Raw genomic sequence first — 21,403 nt, 5'->3', positions numbered from 1 at the left:
GCAAGCAGTTAGCTTGCCCAGGTAATTCCTTGGGTGCAGTTGCTCTCAGGTTCAACTTCTTTTAGACTTGTATGGCCCAGTGGGTAACGCCCTTGCTTTCCACCTGAGAGACCTGGGTTCGATCCCGTGAGTCAGAAATTTATTTCTGTTCCACACGTGATTGTGTTGATGATTTCTATCTTATTCACTCCAGAAGGGATAATTCGAATGAAATGTTGTCCATTGGGTCATTGCTGAGTCGGGAAGTTGGGAAAACTCGCTGGTATGCAAGCAGTTAGCTTGCCCAGGTAATTCCTTGGGTGCAGTTGCTCTCAGGTTCCAACTTCTTTTAGACTTGTATGGCCCAGTGGGTAACGCCCTTGCTTTCACCTGAAGCCTGGGTTCGATCCGACGTGAGTCAGAAATTTATTTCTGTTTCCACACGTGATTGTGTTGATGATTTACTATCTTATTCACTCAGAGGGATAATTCGATGAAATGTTGTCCATTGGGTCATTGCTGAGTCGGGAAGTTGGGGAGAAAACTCGCTGGTATGCAAGCAGTTAGCTTGCCCAGGTAATTCACTTGGAGTGCAGTTGCTCTCGGGTTCCAACTTCTTTTAGACTTGGCCAGTGGGTAACGCCCTTGCTTTCCACCTGAGAGACCTGGGTTCGATCCCGACGTGAGTCAGAAATTTATTTCTGTTTACACGTGATTGTGTGTTGATGATTTCTATCTTATTCACTCAGAAGGGATAATTCGAATGAAAATGTTGTCCATTGGGTCATTGCTGAGTCAGGAAGTTGGGGAAAACTCGCTGGTATGCAAGCAGTTAGCTTTGCAGGTAATTCCTTGGATGCAGTTGCTCTCAGGTTCAACTTCTTTTAGACTTGTATGGCCCAGTGGGTAACTGCCCTTGCTTTCCACCTGAGAGACCTGGGTTCGATCCCGACGTGAGTCGAAATTTATTTCTGTTCCACGTGATTGTGTGTTGATGATTTCTATCTTATTCACTCCAGAGGGATAATTCGAATGAAATGTTGTCCATTGGGTCATTGCTGAGTCGGGAAGTTGGGAAAACTCGCTGGTATGCAAGCAGTTAAGCTTGCCCAGGTAATTCATGAGGTGCAGTTGCTCTCAGGTTCCAACTTCTTTTAGACTTGTATGGCCCAGTGGGTAACTGCCTGCTTTCCACCTGAGAGACCTGGGTTCGATCCCGACGTGAGTCAGAAATTTATATATATATATATATATATATATATATACATATACACACATATATATATATAAATCAACAATCTTCAAATTTTTTCAAGGCGGCAGTGTTCAAAACAAATAATTAAACTATCCTGACTGTCAACTGACAAACGTGTATATTTTATTCTCATAGTTATTTTGCATTTCATCTCTACTTGATTATCCTATCTGAATACCTATGGTACAAAGCGAAATAAAAACTCACCATTGCCTGTTAATAATTACTTTCATTACAAGGAGGACACATCTTTTGAGATGGAGGTTACTCTAGTCCAGTGCATACTTTCACCACCATTCATCTTACATTGTTCATAAAGGTCCACGCTAGCTGAAAAAGAACATAAAACGTTAAATACAGCTGTCACTTTATGCAATTAGAACCGGAAACTGGCAAAGTTAAGATTTCTCTCTCTCTCTCCCTCTCTCTCTCTCTCTCTCTCTCTCTCTCTCTCTCTCTCTCTCTCTCTCTCTCTCTCATTGTTTTTGCCACTGAAACAATCAAATGTAAATGAATAAATCATCATCATTTCATAAATGTGAACCAGAGTGTTAGTTCTGAACCTTGCTTTGAAATACACATAGACTGCTAGAACGGAACCTTGCAAGAAAATCTGACTGACTGGAACATGGAGCAAATCTTACTGACTGGAATATGGAGCTGATAGAGAATCCTCTAACACAATCAGAGTACAATAATTATAGGATGCATAAATTAGACTTTCAGGTTGCTTTGAAAGTATCCATGTTAAATCCTACAGGAAACTTAATATGTTATAACAAAAACGCATCCAAAGGAAAAGGGGCTTCTCTTGCTCTTATTCTTGTAAACGTGTGTGTGATATATATATATATATATATATATATATATATATATATATATATATATATATATATATATATATATATATATATATATATATGTATATATATATATATATATATATATATATATATATATATATACACTAGAAAAAAAGAAAAAGTCAAAATAACTTTAATTCATTAATGAGTACTGAGTGGTTGTTTGATCTCCGAATGAAGGTTATTTCTTCAAGCTAATGCAAACTTTCAATCTTCTGGAGTACGATACAACCCTCATGTTTTATTAATGTCCAGAAATGAGAGTCAGCCAAGTGATTTCAATAACTTTTACGACAGACATGGAAAATTATATATATATATATATATATATATATATATATATATATATATATATATATATATATATATATATATATATATATATATATATATATATATATATATAAGATATAATATATATATATATATATATATATATATATATATATATATATATATCCATACATTATACATTTACACATACATTCTCATATATAATATATATACATATATATGATACACATACATTATATATATACATATATTGTATATATATAACAATTTAATTTTAATTTGCAAGATCCTTCTCAATGTTCCAGATGTTTGGCTACCTCCCTTGTCATCCGGTATTCAATTGCAATAACGTGGCTTTTAGTCTGAATTTCACTTGGATAGTTTTATTTATAAAAGCTATTAAACCTTTAACAACACTGAACGATTAGTTTCGGTTTAAGAGATTCCACCCAGTTCGATCACATTTAGAATGATAGTTTTATGTTTTCACGACATTTTAGTACTTCTGATGGAGTCATTTTATTTTGTTACCGACTCTGTGTTATCCGCACAGGTTATGATGAAATGGTGCCGCGAAAATGTTTTGAATTATGAACAATCCTCTGGTTCATTATTTCACTGAATGTATGATTTAGGATGATGCACCATAACTGACATATACTTCAATAAAAGGATACAGGTAAAAAAAAACACACACACACATTGACAACGGATAAAAAGAAAAGGTAAAAAGGTACTTAGCTTCCCATGGAAACATTTCCTAAAACTATAATTATATACTCCAGTTCTCCTTAGAAAATGTTATTTTGCGATTTTTTAAAAATTTGCTTTAAAAGTTCTTTCGAGTTTCGGAATATAACTGCCAAGAATTAAATATATTCTTTTCTAACAAGCTATAAAGTTCTACTCTAATTTTCAGTTTCACGATTCCTATGACTAAACCAAATGAAACATGGGCTCTTTCCAATGTTTTCTACAGTTAATGCTTTAATTTTTGCTCTTAAAAATTCCTGATGGTTGACTTTACCGCTCATTTATTCTCAGAAGTTTACTAAAAAATATTTTCCTCAGTTTACTGATATTTTACTTCAACTTCAGAGCTTTTCAAAAGAGTTTGTGAAAATTTAATACATTCAGATATACCACTGCCAACTTTAGTTATGTCCGGTTACAACAACTGTTATGTACAGACTGTTTTTAGTTACATTTAATTTACAATTTTCGTATAAAATTGCATAATAATGCTAGATTACTGAGATGCTTAAAAGAACTTTCAAATCCTATACCGCGATACAAACGCACTGGATAAAAATTTCCTTCATAGTATTAAGAGAAAAATGTTTCAACTTTCAAAACTATTAACAAGTGCACTAAAACACGAAATAAACCTGCCTCTCCTGTAAGTATTCAGAATTTTTAAAAACTACATCTGATCAATGGATGAATTAAGCAATTAATAAAAACTCACTCTTATTTTTGTCTGACAGGGCCTGAATTCTGGGGACTGATTAACCCAGACTGGAGATTATGTAGTAAAGGTCGCCGTCAATCTCCTATCGATATCGACCCCGGTCGACTTCTATATGATCCTAATCTTCGTCAGTTACATGTCGATAAACATAAGGTAAGTGATGGAATAACTTCCAGGGAAAATCCTAAACCCCATAACTTATTCACACCATTCGCAAAATTAGTACGATTTAAAATTAGAAACGATTCCTGGCAATATATGTAAAGTGCTTCAAAGTATCACAGACCATGGTTCCATACCCAGACATTCTGCCAAGTTTCATTTAAAGATTTAATTGACAGACCCAAGTAGAAAGGAAGGTCTATGCGATGACTCGCGACAAGTAACTATGTAACATTTTCGCAATTACTGATACGTGAATGAGTGCGTGTGTGTGTGTGCATGTGTCTCTTGTGTGTGTGTTTTTTTTTTTTTTTTGCGTGAAGGGAATGGCAGTTTGGAGGCAATGCCCACAAATGACGCTAAAAGTGGGTAGGCTGAGTGTTCATGGATTTGTGTGAAATTTGAGTCAAAGGACACCCTTAAAATGGCAGAAGGCTCTCAATTAATAATAATACTTTACATTATATGAATATTGCCCGGTAACATATTCAAAGAGAGTTACTTAGGATCCTTATACCGCCAATAAAAATTACAAAGAACCTACAATCTAGCAATTACCTTATATACTAAGAATGTTTTGCTATGCTGTGCCTTATTCCATACATGTTTGCTACACCGTTGGTCGTCAATCCGTGAAGTTGAGCAAATTGTTCTCGGATTGGTGATCACAAACATGTGAAATGCCCGTGGCGTATGAGCTTCTTGGAAATTTACTAGGCATAAAACTAAATGGAAACTCATCAAGAGGTCACACACCCAAGAGTGTATGAGTATACCTATATATCTATATATATATATATATATATATATATATATATATATATATATATATATATATATATATATATATATATATCAATCAGTAAACTACAAAACGTCCTTTAATATCAATTCGCTCTACCTCGGAAATAATATATTAACATATATGAAAATATATTATTTCCGAGGTAAAGCGAATTAAAGACGTTTGTAGCTTACTGACTGAATATGAATCACAGTGATTATATATATATATATATATATATATATATATATATATATATATATATATATATATATATATATATGTGTGTGTGTGTGTGTGTGTGTATGTATAACTGAATGACGAAAATATGGAACGTTATGAATATACAGATAAAGGCAATGCCACGAAGGAAAGGCAAATGACGGAGTGGTGCTAGGCCTTTCGACTTATTGCCCTTTACTTAGCAAGACAATAAGTCGAAAGGCATAGCACCAATCCGTCGTTTCTCTTTCCTTCGTGGCATTGCCTTTATTTATATATACTGTATGTGTGTGTGTGTATCCTGAAGATGACTTTGAAATAAAAGTTGAAAATCTTGGTATCTCCTTTTATCTTCACGTGAGGATCTCTTATATACTTCATCCACGGGACCATTGTGAAACAGAATATATATGTATATATATATATATATATATATATATATATATATATATATATATATATATATATATATATATATATATATATATATGTATGTATGTATATATATATATATATATATATATATATATATATATATATATAATATATGAGTGTGTGTCTATGTAAGTCATATTATATAAAGTGCATGCATGTTTCTAATCAGAACTTAATTAAAAATTAAAATCTGTGTGTGATTAGGAACTCATCCAAGAAACATTTTCGTGAGACCATTAGCCCTAATTGCGCCATTCCTTCACAACCACCACCAATCAAACTTGAAGGCAATATGATAAGTGGATGTCAAAAAATATTGCTACTGATCAAATATTCCGTAAACCTGCAGAAAGAAAGCGGAATTTAATCAACGCTGTTAATATGCGATCAAACAAGCAGAAGAGAAGCTTTAATAATTTATGAATATCCGTCAGAAAATGGAATTTCATTAAAAATGCATGACTGCGCGGAGAGAGAGCAAGAATGGACGATCATTTATCAATATATGTAAATTGAAAAATTATTCATATGTGCATTAAGAATAATTATTGAAAACACAGAACGACGAAATGAATCTTGCGAGCAATACGTGATGACCGTAAGATGGCAAATTAGAAAACCCCATTTGGAACGCGTTCAAAAGTCACAGTTCTTTCAATAAAGTGATGTCAATTCAAGTGTGCATATAACTGATCAGCTTGACGGAAAGATAAAGCTATTCACGAGGCTAATGATTGCGTCCAGATTTTTACACGTGGTATAACTTTACTGCATTTGTGCTTGGTAAAATGGCACTAGTGATACTCGCGAACGAAATAATTTTTAAAATGTCTCGGGATATATTGTTTAAAAAATGGCGAGCTAATAAAAAGTAACCTCACCTAACCTAGCTTTGAACTCGGTTATTACTTTAACATAATACCGATTTTATAACTTTTTCACATTAACAGTCGTTATACATAGTTCAACCAATCATGGATGTAACAATAATAATTACTCGAGTGACAGTGATAATTCAAGCAACCTACGTTAACCAAATATATTCCCTCAGGTGTCAGCTACTTTAGAGAATACGGGTCACAGCGTCGTCCTAAGCCTTGACGGAGGAAAAACGCCCCTGAACGTCACAGGAGGACCTCTCACCTACCGCTATCAACTGACAGAGGCCCACTTAAGGTACGGTAACGGTGACCACCTGGGGTCGGAACACACAATCAACGGCAGAGCGTTTCCTGCGGAGGTAAGGTTTACGATGTGTACGTTAAAGATTCGAAATCCAACAAAATAGATAAATAAAAAAAAATAAATAAATAAATAAATAAGCAGACTATTAGAAATCATTGCCTAAGTTCTGCTGCTCTAGTTCAATGGTTTTATTTAGTTCTTGTTTTCGTCACTTTTTTTTTCATTTGTTCACATTCTGCAAATCAAGTCTTGCCAGTGATAGGCTTTTTATGTTTGTTCCCATATGAATGTCAGCACGGTCTGAATAATAGTGATATTCTTCAAAATTCAACATAGTTAATAGATGCGTTAATATTATACACAATTTTGCTTCGTACTGTACTGATATGACAGATATTTCTGTGTAGACCGTCAAGAATCTAAAAACACAAGATTCTAAAGTAAATATCATGAAAGCCTCATTATCAACATACCCAAATGCAAGCCTTGCGAAATTTAAAAATATTTCATTCATCATTCCACCATAATTTTGCTGGACCACTAACCTTAATTTTACAGAATATTTGTTCCTATAACAGACAAATTAGCGACTTAATCTGATTCCAGTGCAACAGAAAAATTAGATATCGTCAGTACTTAACATACCTACGAAACATTTCACACCAAAAATAATTTCCACAAAATGATAGTAAATACTGGCAAGTAGTAGTTACAAACGGATCAACGATTCGTTTACCTCTTTTGCCGATGATGCCAAAGAGTGCAAATTTCGAATAGAACAATTTTGTAAAACCTTTCCTAGAAAGTATTGGCAATAGTTCATCTACATCTTGAATGATCATAGATAGGAGTAAAGTAGTAACTGTTAGCTGATAATGATTTAAGGAACAAAATACTGTAGTTACTATTAAAAGACCATAAGACTAAAGGACTAACAAATATCGGTATTAAGAACTGTACTACCTTCAAACGTCTATAAAATCAAGTTCACAGGATATGGACAGCGCTGAACGCAAGAGCTCAGAAAAACATCTTATGCCATACTACTTAAGATTAAACCAAGAATTAGCATAAAATCCCTCATACAGTAAGCCAAGTGTGTATGTATATATATATATATATATATATATATATATATATATATATATATATATATATATATATATATATATATATATATATATATATATATATATATATATATATATATATATATATACATATATATACACATATATATATATATATATGTATGTATGTATGTATGTAATGCATATATAAACTGCACATATATATTTAGATCTAAATGGATTTCTGTAACAAAAACCATAATAGATAGAGTGTTGTATATGGATGCAGGAAGAAGGGAACATATCAGAAAATCAAGTTAAAAAGATATAGTAAAAAAGCTGGAGAAGATGCAATAAAAGGAACGTACATCAATTACAGAATACTGTAACAACGAAATTTGTAATAAACTCGGAAAAAGTAAAGGGCGCAGCAAGAGATTCTGTATGTCCGAGATACACGAGAGAATCCAAGGCAGAGATAAGTGTAGTAATTTACGCAACCGACATCAACAAACTGCTGATGAAGTTTCTGCAAGTCTGAAAGGACACGAGCTCGGGAAAAAAAATGATCAAACAGGGGCTTCACCCTCGCTTCATAACTTTAAACAGCAAATGAGGCTGTGATTACTGTTATGTCTGATTTCAAGGCCAACCAATCCAAAAGGATATTAACTGATATATATAAAGAGAGAGTGAGTTAATATCCTTTTGGATATTAACTGATATATATATATATATATATATATATATATATATATATATATATATATATATATATATATATATATATATATAATTAATTATATATATTATCTACATATATATAATTGTATATACTATATATATATATATATATATATATATATATATATATATATATATATATATATATATATATATATATATATATATATATATATATATTATGTATATATGTATATATATAAATATATATATATATATATATATATATATATATATATATATATATATAATAAAAGAAATCAGGATGAGAACAAAGAAGAAAAATTTTCAAGCCTCAAACACATAACATAAAATTAATCGACACTACATTGCAGTATTCACTTCTTTCCTCCATAGACTCCTGTTTTACCATGATATTAAGTTTTTTTTTTATTGAGGAGTGTTTTCCGTTTTCCTTGTACACAATACATTTTACTGATCACTCTTTTTATTCATCTTCTTTACCTTTTAGAGCTCTTAAATTCAGAACACCTTAACATAATATGATTATGATTCCATTTTCAGAAGAGCTAATCATGAAATAAGTCTTAAATCTTCGTCATCAGAATTTTGTGTGTACTAACTCCCCAAACTGACATTTCCATTAGCGTCTTTCACCACAAATATCTTTCCCAGCAACGTCTCCCATACTTCCCTTAAGCTTAGGAATGTGTATAAAAAAGAAGTCATGCAATAGTGATTTTCTATATAGCTTTGGATTGGTAACGGGACCTAGTACGAGTACATGATAAATAATAAGGAGATATCAAACTTTACCCAAATTCCACACTGCATAGTGTATAACAACTACTTATGATCATTTTCAGAAAGCTAGCTATACACACTATATCATATAATTTTCAGAAAGCAAGCTATACACACGATGTTATATTTTCAGAAAGCAAGTTATGCACACTGTATTAGATAACTTTCAGAAAACAAGCTATACATACTACATTATATCATTTTCAGAAAGCAAGCTATACACGCTATACTATACTATTAGATTTAGATGCAACGTTAAATGATAGAGAAAGAGAAAGCGTAGCTGAAGGATTCGGAGTTCCTGGAATGCATCAGAATGGAGAAGTTACGTAGAAACGTGTTTGCAGAGAGCTTGATTACTGGAAACGCTTGGAATCCAATGAAGAATATTCAATAGTATACATGGGAACGAGAAAATAGCAAATGGAAGAGCTCATAGACGATATATGATACTAAATGGTGGAATGCTTTATAGTGTAATTATCTGATCATTATCACAGAGGCACGGAGTGTTTATGGGCACTGCAGGGTAAGAAGAGGGAATAAAAACAGGTGATGGCATAACAGAGATGACGAAGCACAGATATTCAAGATAATGTATAAGGAAGGCAATAACAAAGATAGAGGACAAAACAAGACAAGCAATAAAAGTATTGGGAAGACTCTGAGCAAATATTACAGGGAAATAAACGCAGAGAGAACGGTTAATGAGCAAATGTAACTGAGAATAAAAGGTGCAAATGGAGAAATGCTGTCTGAAGAGAATGCAACACTTGTTTAGACATTCAGTATTCTGAAGGTTTGTTGAATGAAGAATGCAGGTGAAACCTAACCGAATAGCGCATGAGTGGATGGGGTTAGTGTAAATTAATTAAGGAATCCTTGTGGAAGTGACGCTTGAGGATGTAAGGAAATGAACTGAGATGCTCAAGAACGTAAAGGCACCAGGTGATGGGTTTGCTGACCAGGATGTATAAGAGAGGATTGCGTGAGGGAAATAACTGGTCCTCTGTGTAAGATAAAGTAGACAGAGCTAACTGTGAGGATTACAACAGAATAAAAGTGCTTAGAATACCATAGATGCTGTCTATTTACACAAGAAAAATGATTTCTATCGTTTGTTTGTTCGGAAACAATCACCGATGAGCTTCAAGATTGAAAAGAAAAGCTATACATGACAAAAAAACCGCCCAGAAAAAGCTTGAATAACAAATAATACACTCAATGTGGAGGATGTTGAGGATGTAAGGAGCTGAGGGCGATTAAATTTTTTATAATGACAGGGATCTGGTGTTAGAATAAGAAGAGGGATAAGTGATCGGTTTAGTTTAAAATTAAATGAAGGCAGTGTTAAATTCACACGTCTATTTAATACCTTTATGGATGGTGTCATGCAGCAGGTGGTTAACAGAAAGGCCATTATCCGTAGGGCTCTCGCTTTCGAAAAGATAACAAAAGTGAAGCGGCTGACTTTTGTGCAGATACAGATTTGACAGAAGGTGGTGAAGACGAAATGCCGAAACCACTAAGTCTGAAAGTGTTAGCAAGGGAAGAGAACGTGAGCATGAGTAAGGCTATGAGGGTATAAGAAAATGAGGAGGTAAGAGGAGGAGGTAAGAGTGAGAACTGTGAACGAATGGAGCTGTTGCTTCATATGGGTATTTGGAGAAAAACCTAAGGATGACGGCAAGATGAAGGATGTCACAGAATGAGCGAAGCAAGGAAAGTAGCAGGTTTATGCAAAAGAAAGAGATTTAAAAACAACTTTATTTAAAACAGTTCAAATATACACGGCCTGAAATCTAAATATTAATTAAAGATAGAATTTAAAATCTATAAATATCGATGTAAAAACAAACATAAAAAATATATAATTAAGGTAATAGTGATGAAAGTGACGATTTTATACCCTATTCCATGTCCTTGACTTACCTTCTCAATTATTTCTCAAAAGTTTATATATATATATATATATATATATATATATATATATATATATATATATATATATATATATATATATATATATATATAATATATGTATATATAATATATAGACATGTATATATACACAAAATTGCTTCTGATTTCGTTTTCTTCTTTATAAACCCTCCTATCATCCTTCCTTGACCCATCACCTTCACTTACAAGGAACAATTACTCCATTTACCAGTCCCTTTTGAACCTTTCCCTCATCCAGACAGTCAGTCAATCACATACTCGGCACCGTGATTCATCATCCAATGCAATCACATCAACAACTAGTCTTTCCTTTCCCCAACATCTCAACTGTCCTCTCATGTCCTTGTTAAATTTGAAATACCCCTTCCATTCTTTCGTCATTCAATTTCACCTTCTTCACGTAGAGCATGTAATAATAAAGCTTTATATATCCCACCACTATACAAACCTATATTACTAAGTGACACTCTTCATCTCTGCAACAACAATCACAAAAGCACACGAATTAGTGTCCACACTCAAATACACCAACTAGCAAGCAATGCAACTATCTGCAGATATCAACTGACGACTTTTATTTCTCAGTAAACTCCTAGTATTTACAAGGAACTCTAAACCCCTATTCTTAGGTTGATCAAGTGGCCCATTCAATTAACTGAGCAAATTATTGGGTTAGTGGAATCCCTCATCGGTCCTTTCCCTATTGAAAAATGTGATGCAACGCTCCTTTTTCTTTTTATTTTTTTACTGTCGATATTCCATTTCTCCTTTCATATTATTTCCATTTTCTGTTTTTATATATTTCTTAAAAGTAATTTGCTGGCATTTTAAATTCGTCTCTGTTGCTGTGCCTGTGTGTGTGGTGGGAGGAGGGGGGACAATATTAGAGAGAGATTTCCGGAACAATGGTCGAATATTTAAGTTTTCAACTTCTTCCGCATTTATTACATTTAGCAACAATTTATCTGCTCAAACATTGCAGTTCCTAACAAAATTCATTTACCATTTCTTCAGTTTTTTTTTTTTTATTAGATTCCTTCACTTCTACATGACCTGAAAACCTTTATTTGTCTTGATCTTGCGATGAAACACTTGACGTAGCACTTAGTCTTCCGTTCATATTAAAGAGCAGAGTTAGCTTTATCTCAATATTGGTAGTGAATCTTTTGCTAGAAAAATATGCCGCTATAAATCAGTGATTGTTCATTATTTTACATTTTACTTTTCCTGCTCTATGCATCTAATTGAATCAAAACTGAACACCTTTTGGCATGCCAGAAACTAAGTGATTTCTCGATATCAAAACGATCAAGATATGAAAGCTTTTTGTCGGAAGAGCCAAATGTCATAAATAAAATTCATAAGAAGACCAATTCTGTTACTAGAGATAAGAAAACCAGAACATAAAGAGGAAAGAAAGACTTTTAAAAAAATACGTTTTTATGAAACTCAAGTGATTATATCGACAATACTGCTGTAAACAAATGATTATTCTATAGAATGCCGTGAATCTGAAGAACGAGTGGTACTGATATAAGAATTGACTTTCGTTAAACATATACGCTATATTGTACGTGCGAGCTTTACTACAAGATGATTATGCAAAATCTACCACGCCTAATGGCGTACTCGATTATCATAACAGTTCCACATTCGTAATGATATTCCATTACATCGTCTTCGAATACAGACGAAGAGGAGTCCCAAAAATGGGATTCGCTTGCTTTGTGAGGCAGGGTTATCGTTATATCCCTTATAATTGCTATGCGCAGCATAATCCTGACGATTGTTTCCTTTACTGTTTTCTTATATAATGTATTCTTTCTTAAGTTCTGCGTTTCTCTTTCTGCAACTAGGGTTGCAGCTTGGCCAATAATAATAATAATAATAATAATAATAATAATAATAATAATAATAATAATAATAATAATAATAATAATAACTCAAAACTAAATACCAAAACTAACAATAAACGAAAGAATCACCCAAATTAACTATGGCAATATGCAACAGAAAATACGTGCAATACTTATCCTATCACCCCTGAAAAGATATAATAACCACCCATCGACCGAGAACGCCAAAGCAGTTGATTGACCCGGCGCCAGTACAGTTGAGACTAGCAATATCACTTAAACGAATCATCTCATATCAGCTGGAGCTCGACTGGTAACTGAATAGATGCCAAGGTCAAAATAATTATACAACTCAAGCACAAACCAGAGAAAGAATATACATCAAGCAATAAGGAGACTAATCCAGAAATTAGAAGTATACCGTAACAGAACCAGGAACAACCATGGTTAAAGATGATCTTAAACAATGAATAAAAAGCAGAAATAGCAACAATAGACAGACACTATAAGTATACTGAACGGGGCAGAGTTAAACAGAACGAGATTAGCATCACGCCCAGCGAAGTACGGAATCAACTGAGAATGGCACCTAACTGGAAAACCCAGGACCAGACAGCATGCAGGGATATTAGTTAAAGAACTTCAACCCCTTACATGGAATAGAATGGAATATAAAATTTAGACCAAAGGCCAAGCGTTGGGACCTATGGGGATAGGAAATTGAGAGTAAAAAGCTTTTCAAGGTGTAACAGGAGGAAAACTTCACAGTTTCAGGATGAAACGATTGTTAGGAGAAGGTGGAAAGTAAGATGGAAGAAAGAGAACATGAACAAAGGTACAGTAAAAGGAATGAAAGGGGTTGCAAGTAGGGGTCGAAGGGACACTGCAAAGAACCTTAAGTAACGCCTACAGTGCACCGCGTGAGGTGCACTACCGGCACTACCCCCCATGGGGCAACTCATGCAAGAAAAATTTTTCCAGCAGCTACGGGAATGTGTAGAACAAAAGTATGTACCACACTGGATGACAACAGGCAGAGCATGACTAATATAAAAAGGTCAAGAAAAGGGCAATGCTGATAGTAACTTCCAACCTATTACATGACTGCCAATCATTGGAAATTACCATCAGGAATAATGAAAGAGGAAATTTTCTACTTTTGGAAACACACACCATACCTACCGAGCAGAAAGAATGATGCACGAAATCCAGACGGACCCAAGTCTACATCCTAGTGGACAAGATGGTGCCGAGTAATTGTAAGAAAAGGAACAAAACCTAACTATGACATGGTTTAACTGCAGGAAGGCCTTCAGTCTGGTCCTTCACTCTTACAGTCTTACTTTGTAACCTTACTCCCAAACACGAGGCAGCTCTGGAAAACAACTCTGACTGCATCAGGAACCACACTAACAAAAGTAAACATCAAAAGAGGAATCTTCAACGAGATTCACTATCACACTGCTGTTCAGTCTGTCCAAGACAATGCCTCTTGGGAAAACTTATAATGGCTACCAACCTGGAAGACAGGGTACAGTCATCATTCACAAAATCATGCCCTAAGTATACAATAGACATAAGAACTAAGGATAAAGGTAGAGAAACTATAGAAAATTACCCTGATCTAAAGGTGGCTATGAAAAGGCTATGACAAGCTGAAATGGACGCAATATGTATAATCTAGGGAGTAAGAGGAGTTATCCCAGACGACCTCAGAAGGAACCTGGAAAGAAACAGAAGCACAAAACCTCGAACCAGGATTGTTCTAGAAAAGGTGTACTGCTATATAGCCTGCCGAGGATGACAAAATTAATATTAACAAAATACCTAATCATGATACTTTCGGGGTTAATTACTGCCAAATTCCTTTTTTTACACAATGACTCTTTTCGAAATCGTTTTGTACAAACTGTCCAGAATCATTATGGTTTTATCAATCTAAAATCAATTCCAAAAAATTCAGTAACAATAGTTTCCTTTTAAGCCCAAGGATGGATTAAGACCTCTTTTACCTTCCAGTGTGGTTTATAGGCAAATTTGCCCTTGGCGTAACTGTGGGACGCATGTTGGATCTACGAGAGGGTTACTGATGGTCAGAATCGACTCCCACTGGGGAAAAAGTTTTCGTGCTGGTTGTAGGGTCTCCAATCCCAAACATTCTATTGTTAACATTAATTCCAAAATTTATAAAGGTTATATTGAAAGAGACGATTTCAGCATAAGAGGTCAAGCAAAAAATCCTTACGAAATGCCTATATTTGAATCACTAGCAAACTATTAGTCCCACAGTGAAATACCCAGACCTCCTCAGCTCAACTTTACATGAGTTAACTTAATCCTTGAGCGTTTTGTCTTTGCTCTCGTTACATAGGGTTAGTTAGCGGTCTTTTGGTTTTTATCTGTACTTCATTTTATGAATTTTATTTATTTTTTTTATTATCTGTACTTCATTTTATGAATTTTATTTTTTTTTTTTTATTTTCTCATTCTTACAGTAATTTTTAGAGTAATTTATTCATTATTCAACAGACTCCCTGAAGATATAATAAAGAATTGTGAGGAAACGTTGGAAATAAAAAAAAAGTTAAGTATACCTTAGTTTTACCAGACCACTGAGCTGATTAACAGCTCTCCCAGGGGCTGGTCCGAAGGATTAGACTAATTTTACGTGGCTAAGAACCAATTGGTTACCCAGCAACGGGACCTGTTACTTATTGTGAATCGAACCACATCATAGCAGAAATGAATTTCTATCACCGAAATAAATTCCTCTAACTCTTCTTCAGCCGGCCGGAGACTCGAACTCGGGCCTACCGAGTGCTAGTCCACAGCTCTACCGATTCACCCAACGAAGAGCTACAAGAACTGTGTTGTAGTTAATTAGTTTCCCTGGGCCACCCTCACACACACACACACACATATATATATATGTGTGTGCATATATATATATATATGTATATATATATATATATATATATATATATATATATATATATATATATATATATATATATTATGATCTTATCATTTTCCCTTATTTTTCCTTGTGAGGCTCATTAGAACACAAGAACTCATGCAATGAAATTTAAATTGAGAACTTTATACTTTGCTAGAACTGTACAAAATTACATAAGAAATGTGTTGTTTCCCATATAAATTGCAAAAGTAGCCTACTGCCCATGCCGTTTCACGAAAATATTTTATAGTATCTAACGGCTGTTAACAAAACCAAAAAAGCTGATACGCCAATTCCTAAAAGCAAATTTTCCGGAAAAACTATTCTGTATCATTATGCAAAATGACGTAAAACAATGAATTATGAAATTATAACTACAATTATAATCACATAATAGACCAGTGAATATAAAGTCACGTTAATGGAACCCAACGATAAATAAATATATCAACGAAGTGAATTTTTGCATTTCGAATGAACATTTTGTCGGCATCCGTTAACTAAAAACGAAAACAAATTATTACTCGAGATTTATGGGTGACAATTTGCATCCCAGACTATTGACCAAATCACATAATAGATATGAAAATGGCAAACGGAATTAACCACCCTGACTTGCCATTGGTGCTAAACAAAAACAAATAAATACAAAAAAAAAAAGAGTAAAAAACATAATGGAAAGGATGAACAAATATGAGGCGACGCAGATACTCGTGGGAGAGCCGACAGCTGATTCAAGGATTTCTCTTCAAAACAATAAAATGTAACGGGCAGATTAAAAGAAGAGCGTAGTAGCAAAGGGGACATATTGAAAGCGCATGGGGGCTGCTTGCATGATGATATGCAAACCTATAGAAGCTACGCTTCCCGCCTGGTCGAGGGAGACACACAATATGCAATTGTCTAATCACAAAGATTTGCGCGTGGTTGCAGAGCTTTGTGATCCTGAAAAAAAACAGTAAAATAAAAACTATACAGTTTTTCTGAAAGGGAATATTGTTCTTATCAATGCGCATAATCTCGTGCATATCGCTGATAATTGTAAAACCAATTTACGCGTCCAAATACCGCAGGCCAGAACCCTTAGACGCTAGGTTTTTACATCCGCACAAATATTAACAAAGCGACGTTATTTCTTTATAGTTTTGAAGTTGCTAGTTACATAGCAGTGTGATACATTTAAATCAACCTGGAAAAAATATCTCGTAACCATTTTAAAAATAAGCAAATAACACATGGCCAATTTAAAATAACTTAGAGCTTAATATATTCCCATCAAACCAAATTATATATCCCACTTCCTCAAGGAATTACTTCCAATTACAGCGGCACCTTTCCCTTTGAGAGGGAAAACTTCCGAGCACTATTTGTCAAGTAATTCTTATGCACCTGGATCCTTTCGTCGTCTCAGCGACTTCATGAGAGTCATCTCCCAACCCTTTCCTCATGAAAGCTTATTTTATTTCCCTATAATCTTGCGTTTCGTTTTTCTGTCCTGACAATCAACGACTTCCCCCTTTCACCATCAATTATTAGAATGTTACTCCTCTTCATCCATCCAGCAGTCTCGTCATTTTTCTTCCTCTCTTTCATCTCTCGCCTCTACTTCTCAATTCCCTTAGTATTTTCCCCTTGCCCTATTAAGCATTTGATCTCGCTTTTCCCCTCGCCTCACCGTCAACTGACAAGTGTACATGAACTGTCACACACTGATCCTCTTGAAAATCATTACTATTGCCTGTAAAACCATTAGGTTTTGCCCTCATCACCTGATATTCAATGATATGTATTATCAACAGCTTTGCCAAAATAAAAATACAATCACAATGTTTGAAACCTGGACGGTATTGGGGACACTCACAAAGCTTGTTTCCCATTAACACTTTGCGGAGGAGTATTGTTTAAATTTCCCAACAGGATTAACCTATATCTTTAGAGCATTCGATGATGTGAAATCCATTTCAAACAGAAATACACACATCAGCATTACACAAACACACACACACACACACACACACACATACACACATATATATATATATATATATATATATATATATATATATATATATATATATATATATATATATAATATATATATATGTATATATATATATAATATATATATATATATATATATATATTATATAGGACAAAAAAAAACAAAAAAGTAATGGGACATGAGGTTTAAACTAGCGTTATCTGTGTTCCGCTTTAATCTCCCATTTTTCCCTACTTGGCACCCTTTCGTTAATTGATAACATGAGAAGAGAGCGAATTGACTTTAAAGGTAATTACTCAATTAGCATTCAAAACAGGAAAAAACAAAAACAAAAAAACATGGTGACTTATAAAACTGGTTTTGAAGGATTTTGAAAAGTGAATTGCTGTCACAATAACATTAGCCACAAACACGAATAAATATATATGTATTTTTTTTTAAATTGTGAAGTGATAACTGTACCATCTCGGATAATTGGTGACCATCACGCAACAAAATATTTCATTTAAAAAGAAATTCAGAAAACATATCGTACACAAAAAAAATGGATCTTTTTATTCTTGTATCATTGGGAACAACATTTCAAAACAAAGAACTCTCCTTTCTTCACTGAATTTAATCCAATACGAGGTTTTATTACCTCAAGTCAGCATGCAGCAACCGTCTCTCCTCCACATCTGGTACCTTAAACTTAGTAAAATAACGATTTTACGCACGAAGACAAGGGCTAAAACAACCCGCCCACCAAACATTCTCTCTCTCTCTCTCTCTCTCTCTCTCTCTCTCTGTATGTTTAGGATTGCCGTCCCTGTACAAACATATGAGTTCTAATTAAAGTGAATGACCAAACGGAGCACAAGGAGAAAAAATTTATTAAGTCTTCTGAGCCATTTTTCCTGTATTTGTGGTCAAGGCATTTAGTTAATCTAAATTAATGATGTATCAGAAAACATTTTATCCCTGACAATCATGAGCCTTAGACTTATAAATGTCTTACTGTAAAAAAAAAAATTAAAACTCTAAAGGAACAATTTTTTTTTATACGAAGGGGTCTATGAACACTAAAAGAAAAGAGTAAAAGAAAATTGCAATCTTTTCATTTACTACCTCATCACGAGCTACAAGGCGCCTTAGCATAGTGCCTTTGTTCCCTGTTTTACATTCACTTTTTATATATCTCAAAGTAAATGATTTCCATTTCTTGCACTCGATTCATGCGTCTGCTCTTGAGCAATTTATTCATTAATTCACTTGAAGTTAAGTTACTGAAAAATTAACTCGTCCTTCATGAGAGTTTAGCTTTTTTTACCACATCGGCAGTACGTAGCAACACGAATGAAAATGAAAAAGTCTCATGAAAAAAAGTAACATCCACAAAAACCATCGGTGAAAGGGGCCTAAAATGCTTTCCTGCTGGTGTTAGAAGTGCGAAACTACTGTAGGATTCTGTGCTTTTTTCCATGCGCGTATTATCAACACGTGTCATGTGATAGCGATTTCCATTTTTGTCTGGGTTGGGAGAGAGAGAGAGAGAGAGAGAGAGAGAGAGAGAGAATAGCACCTGAAGACTATCCAACACCCATCTTATACTTCATGCATAATAATCAATAACGATAAGTCCTTAGAAGTCCTCTGCTCCTTAAGTAACATTTCATGCACTCACGCAAAAATCGCATCATTTCACATTTCACACTACTCAGCAATACATCTGATTTTCGGTGATATCGGAGACCAATCCCACCGACAACACCACAAAGCCAAGGCGCAAAAGTATCACAAATATCACCGTACCACATAGGGTGTCATGGATCCTGATTTACATATAAGGTACAACCCTACTGACACTAGTCATGGAAAAAGACTCGAAATAGAAGTAGAGGTTCAAGGCTACATAGAGGAATGTGTCTACAGTTCCAACTCATCCTGAAATCTATAATCTATTGTGGAGGACACGAAGCGTGAAAATGTGATTACTTTTAAGTGCCATTACACGGACAGCTAAAGTAAATTTATATAAGTAATTCGTCACCCATGCCTATGGGTGTGCCTAGAGACCTGGAACATATGTTGCTATTTCTCGTGTGCATGGTGTTCCAGGCTTTCGAAAACACAGGTCATTATGTAATGTACTGGAAATTACTTATGCAATGTACTGGAAACGAGAAAAGGTCTGGTCACACACAGTGAACTGCTAGTCACAATAAGCTGGAATGGCAGACAACCAAAAACATGAAAATTTGATTGTTAAATAAGTAGTAAAAATAAAGAAGGTGAATAGCGAGCAAAAGAGCTGGGACGGCAAAAATAGGTGTTCCCGGTCCTGTTGGACTTTGCCTAAATTATCTGAGGAAGAAAAGACAACAGAAAAGACAACCGGCTAAAATTTACATATGAGTGGACCTTCTCCCAAACAGAACATACCTACATATATACACATCCATATATATCTCTATGTGTGCATGTGTATAAAGCCTGAATCTTAGAAACTGTGCACATCATGTACGAGCGGCCGTACCCTCTTCAACCCTAGGTGGCGAATTTTTATTTTTTTTTTTTTATAAACCAGTCATTTTATCTCCAGTCTTCTGTAACACGATTACCGTATTCTTTCACTGCCTCAATAAATGTATTATTTTAACATCAATCACAAAACGGTTTGTCTTCCCTAAGTAACTTAAGGATCAAAAGCATTCTGGGTCGATTCGTTTACCGATATTTATGTCCTATAATAATAAAATCATCGAAAGCTCTGAAGGACGAAAAAAATGAACAAATAAAGAGTAAACAAAATTTCCTCTTAATAGAAATACTATTTTACAATCTAGCGCTTTGATGGCGGTACAGAACTCTAAAAGAAAAAAAAAACTTGTTTTCCCCACATGTGTTAATGCAAGTCTACAAATAAAAGTGTTTTTATATCGTGTGATAAAGAAATGGTTATTTGGGGATGCACAAACAAGGGATGTACAAGGACGCCCATTTTGATAGGCAACAATAAAGGACAGCAGATTACACCTATCAGTTTTCTCTTTGCAATTTACTTCAATATCTCCGCGACTTGGGGTTTTGTGAAAAGCTGGGTGTCAGAAAGATACATGACTGATGTTTCTAATTTATTTAGCTTTTCATTCAAGCAATAAAAAGTGAAGGATGGCCTTCAATATTCCATTACCTCTTTCACCAGTAATTTGAGGAAATGCCAGAATATTTCACTTTTAAGGCTACATTTCTAACATCGTCAGAAACGCGTCTCATGCACATTAGCTCAAAGAAACCAAAATGGTTAGAATAAAATTTGGCTGAAGGTAATGATAAATATATGAATATTTAAAAGATAATATAGGCAATTTCATTGCGTTCTGGTTTAAGAGCGAGATCCTTCATGTTAGAATGGTATC

The 21,403-nt window shown here is 34.3% G+C and overlaps 1 protein-coding gene and 1 long non-coding RNA gene across 5 annotated transcripts in view; one reads left to right on the top strand and one right to left on the bottom strand.

The window, feature by feature from the left end:
- Positions 1-21,403, bottom strand: part of LOC136834405 (uncharacterized) — a 533,585-nt gene that overhangs the window by 228,249 nt on the left and 283,933 nt on the right. The window contains exon 4 of the long non-coding RNA XR_010851786.1: positions 1,442-1,564. This is a non-coding gene — a long non-coding RNA (uncharacterized lncRNA). The remainder of the gene's footprint in view (positions 1-1,441; positions 1,565-21,403) is intronic.
- The window catches only part of LOC136834404 (carbonic anhydrase-related protein 10-like), a 228,452-nt gene that overhangs the window by 173,018 nt on the left and 34,031 nt on the right, over positions 1-21,403 (top strand). For all 4 annotated transcript variants that reach the window (XR_010851785.1, XR_010851784.1, XM_067096967.1 and 1 more), the window contains exons 3-4: positions 3,879-4,015; positions 6,517-6,705. Coding sequence is in view for 2 of the 4 variants with exons in the window: in XM_067096967.1 (XP_066953068.1) it covers positions 3,879-4,015; positions 6,517-6,705 (326 nt within the window). In the remaining 2 variants the exon portion in view is untranslated. The remainder of the gene's footprint in view (positions 1-3,878; positions 4,016-6,516; positions 6,706-21,403) is intronic.

The sequence above is a fragment of the Macrobrachium rosenbergii genome, chromosome 53 (assembly GCF_040412425.1).
Source record: "Macrobrachium rosenbergii isolate ZJJX-2024 chromosome 53, ASM4041242v1, whole genome shotgun sequence".
Taxonomy (NCBI): Eukaryota; Metazoa; Arthropoda; class Malacostraca; order Decapoda; family Palaemonidae; genus Macrobrachium; species Macrobrachium rosenbergii.
This window is presented reverse-complemented; position numbering and strand designations above follow the sequence as displayed.